General features: G+C 37.8%; 1 protein-coding gene across 2 annotated transcripts; it reads left to right on the forward strand.

Annotated features, from left to right (window-relative positions):
* Window positions 1-445: 445 nt before the first annotated feature.
* LOC113848004 (NAC domain-containing protein 71-like) lies at window positions 446-3,359 on the forward strand. Of its 2 annotated transcripts, XR_003501797.1 has the most exons (4): window positions 446-1,070; window positions 1,188-1,457; window positions 2,554-2,866; window positions 2,953-3,306. XR_003501797.1 is itself a non-coding variant. In XM_027477351.1 (3 exons), exons 1-3 carry the CDS (start codon window positions 633-635, stop codon window positions 2,668-2,670), a joined length of 825 nt encoding a protein of 274 aa, XP_027333152.1. In that variant the 5' UTR covers window positions 446-632; the 3' UTR covers window positions 2,671-3,359. The 2 variants fall into 2 exon arrangements, 1 of the variants encoding a protein (XP_027333152.1); XM_027477351.1 differs by having other exon boundaries at window positions 2,554-3,359.
* Window positions 3,360-4,055: the final 696 nt, after the last annotated feature.

Genomic DNA, 4,055 nt, shown 5'->3' on the forward strand with positions numbered 1-4,055 from the left:
TTAATACATACACAATTTTTTTATTAAGATACTACTAACATGTATTAAATTTTTTTTTTATTATTATTGTATAACTTTGCAAATGCGATAAAATAACAGAACTACAAAATTATCTGACGCGATTATGAGAATTTACATTTATGGCATTGAGGTTTGCTGTCGGTATTACTTGTCCGAAGCAAGACAGAGACACGCAAGCCCCTATGTCGCAGAACAAGCGGCATCCGTTGTATAATCGACACGTGTGACTCATACGTTCGATCCATCGGTGGCACTATCGTAAGCCAGCAACGTAGCAGATACATCCCCCAATCCAATCCACTTAAGGAAATCTAACCACATGCTCCGCAGCCGCACGCCGCACGATGGTTCCGCCACTCACTATCGACCGATCGCATCTCCATCACCACGCTGTTGTCACAGCCAATAACCACGCGCCATGTCCCACACGCACAGTCACCGGCGGGAGTGTGAGAAAGCTTGCAAGACACGATTCTCATTTCTCACACAACAAATCCACACACACACTCTCACTCGTTTCCTTCGCTTCTTCTTCTTCCGTTTCCTAAATCCTCCATAAACCCTAACCGGCTAGCCCCAACAATTTACACTCTCAACCTCGCTTATGATTCATGGAAGACCAACACCGTGCTACCCTCCCTCCCGGTTGCCGGTTCCATCCCTCCGAAGAGCTTCTCCTCCGTTACTACTTAACCAACAAGAACGAAAACCGCGAAGGGGATTTCTACGGTTCTGATTTGATTCGGGAACTGGACCTCTACGGTTACGACCCTTTCGAATTACCGGACGCTGCGTGCTTTTCGTACGGTTACCGAGGGAGGAAGAGGCATTGGTTCTGTTACACCGTTAAGGTGCCTAAGCGCGGTACCAGGAAGGTGAAAAGTGGGTTCTGGCTTCGAAAGGGAAGGGTTCGCGATGTTTTCGGTAACGGTGGAAACGCCGTTTTGGGAACAAGGACACGTTTCGTTTTCTACGTTGGCAATTCCGTAAAAAGCGCTACCAGAACGGATTGGATTTTGTACGAATACGCATTGGTTGACCGTGTTTTGGTACAGATTCTTCAATAATTCATTTACGAAACTTTATTAAAGCCTACACCGATGTGTGATAATTGAATTAATACAAATTAGCGAATAATTAATTAATCCGTAATGATTGTAATGCAGGCTTCATTTGCGCTCTGTCGCGTGTTTAATAAGCCTCATCAGAAGAATAGTCCATCGGAGATTGGTCTCAGTTGTTATGCGGAAGAGAGTGTGTCCGCGGTGCGTCATGTTGGGGTTCAGTGTGATGGATATGTTAGAAGTGATGTTGTTGAAGCTATTGTGTGTGATGATAACAGAAAGAATGAGATCACTGAGCTTCCAATTAGGTGTGGTGGTGAACATGATGATAGTGCCGCGCTACCAGTTTCCGTTGTTCAGGGTAGTCAACAGGTAAATTCAACTTTGGTATTGATCTCTTGTATTATTTTGTTTTCACGAGTGTGTGACTTAGGAAGCTTGTGTTTAGCGTATTGGAAAAATATAACAAACTTTGAGGTTAAAAAGTGGAACATTTTGTTTCTACGAAAGAGGTGCAATGGAAGAGAATAAAACAAAATCGTTCCATTTCATTTAAGGACAAAATCTGGAGTTTCCCAACTTGTTCTCATGCTGTGGTCGGCGTCAAAGGTTTAAACTAGTTATCTTGTTGCAATTTCAATTTTAATTGAAGATCAACACCAAAAGCACTTATGTTACTGCAAGTATTATCCTTCATTTTATTGTGTTCTGTATATGCACTAAACATTAGCTTAGTGAGCTCTGAGAAAGCATTATTACTGCTTGTTTACTTTTTTTGTGTTTCCTTTTTGTTCTCATGCTGCATCTATATTTGACTTACTGCTGGGAAGACTTTGTGCATTTGTAGGTATTGTGGTTGAAGCAAATAGTTCTTTTGCAATTGTTAAATTATGTTTGGTTTTGCACGCTGTCAGCTGCAAACTCTTCAGCAATAACCTGAAAAGTTTAATCAGAATTAGGGCTATTATCAATATTGGAAGCCGGTCAATTCATGTTGAATATTTGTTGCAACCATGTTTTTTAAATTTGGAAAATCTTACAACTCATTCATGTGGTGGTCTTTCTTTGATTGCATGTGCTTCTTCAGTAATGATATCATTTTTACTATTGGATGTAACGTTTTAACATTTAAGCTTCTAATTATTCTGTCACGGTATGGCATTAAAATTTCAACACTTGGGAACTGGAAATAGGCACATATATCTTCTTTTATAAATGTTATGTGAAAATTGCGTGATCTTCTGCTCTTCTGAAGGAGGAAAACACATTTACTGGTTGGCAGAAACTCTGCATGTACCAATTGAATAGTTAACGTTGGTACTTGTTATTCCATCATTGCTTACAATATATCCTATCTATTTAGTTTAGCATATTCTTTTGTCGTTGCACCTTCATTTCATTTTATAGGGGAGAAAAGAAAGTATTGCTAAAGCATCATATTCTTTTGTTTGCTGTTGATGGTAATCAGGAAAGGCTCTGTGGACTTCCTGGTGGCAGTGCATTTTTCATTGAAGCTGTGACATCTCAACAACTACTTTCCATTCTAGAGGAGGAGGATTTCATTGAATTGAATGATATTGCATGAATTGATTTAAGAGATATATGCATTCTAATGCTGCTCTCAGGAGTATTTATCACCTGAAACAACTGTATTCAGAATGGGGTAATGCCCCCGCTACTGAGGAGAAAGATTTATGATACTGCGTAAACTTTTTCCACTCGAAGAAACATGTCAGAGGGGTTGAGGCATATGTCATGGAACAATCACTTCGCATGTTAAGGTAGTTACTATAGATCTTTGTATGTTACACTCTTGAGCCCTACTTAAGGAAATATTCAGTAGATCTTCTTTGTTTTGAGCATGCAGATTTTCTCCTGTGCCTAATGAAAGGCAATTGGCTCCAGAGGAATAGAGTTAGAGTTAGATATTGGTATTGGTATTGGTAATTGCAACATGCAATTTACTCTAGTATGCTGTGGGCAACATCATCTTACTTCACGCTGTCATTGTTCACTTGACAGTATATTTAAATTTTATTTAGCATTCCTGGGACCATCCGAATTTCCTATCTGCCCCATATTGGCAAGGCCTATTCGTTACTGTCTGTGCTACTTTCTTTTTTCTAAACTTGTTCAAGAGGCAAATCAGATGAATTCCAAACTAAGGATTTTTGTAAGTGTTATTATATAACAGTAGCTTATGAATTGCCTTAACCTTTGTATTACTTCTTTGGTTAGCTTACTAATTTTATGTTCTTCTTGGTATTAGGTATTCTATACTGTAATATGTTACTATGCCATATATGGTGGTTTTTTACATTTGGGTTTGTGTAGTTTTTGTTAAGAATAACAATGATGCTTATGCCTTTGCACGTGGCCGTGGCACAAGTTCTATCAAATTATGTGTGTATTCACATTTGGTGTAAACTGGGCGGTGGAGAGGAGGGGAGAGGACAAATTCCACTTGCTTACCCAGTAAAGTCCCATTTTAGCCCTTCAGATTGTGTTGCTCACTTTAATCTTTGACTTTACACAATCTTCACTTTAATTTCTAATTTTACAAAATATTTATTTTTGTCCTTTGTAATACAAAATGACAGTAAAAAATTTGTTGAAAAATGACTAAAATGATTTTTTTTTTTATTACAATGATCGATACTTATAATTTTAGGAACTAAAATAAGGATTTACTCTGTCCATATTTCATTTTTATGTGTGTTCTAAGTAATTGTTTTCAATTTATTGCTACATGTGTGGTATGACTATTCTGTGGAAAGCCAATTTTGTTCGCCCTCTTTTTTTTGGCTAAAATGTTGGATCTAAAATGTATCTGAATCGGTTTAAATTCCACTTGATTTTTGTGTGCTATGAAAAAGTTCTGAAAACTAGTTATCAGTACATGATGTACATCAATGATCATTTATCTTTTGGAATCTTGTTTTCTTCTGTGTCTATGAAATTATTTAATGT

This window comes from Abrus precatorius, unplaced genomic scaffold, assembly GCF_003935025.1.
Source record: "Abrus precatorius isolate BTA unplaced genomic scaffold, Abrus_2018 Scaffold8, whole genome shotgun sequence".
In the NCBI taxonomy this organism is placed as follows: domain Eukaryota; kingdom Viridiplantae; phylum Streptophyta; class Magnoliopsida; order Fabales; family Fabaceae; genus Abrus; species Abrus precatorius.

Bases quoted from the DNA above. Each gene is read 5' to 3' on its own strand.
- LOC113848004 (XM_027477351.1), top strand. From the start codon at position 633: ATGGAAGACCAACACCGTGCTACCCTCCCTCCCGGTTGCCGGTTCCAT. The intron at 1,071-1,187 runs GTACAGATTCTT...ATTGTAATGCAG, and splicing joins CATTGGTTGACCGTGTTTTG to GCTTCATTTGCGCTCTGTCG. The intron at 1,458-2,553 runs GTAAATTCAACT...GATGGTAATCAG, and splicing joins TTGTTCAGGGTAGTCAACAG to GAAAGGCTCTGTGGACTTCC.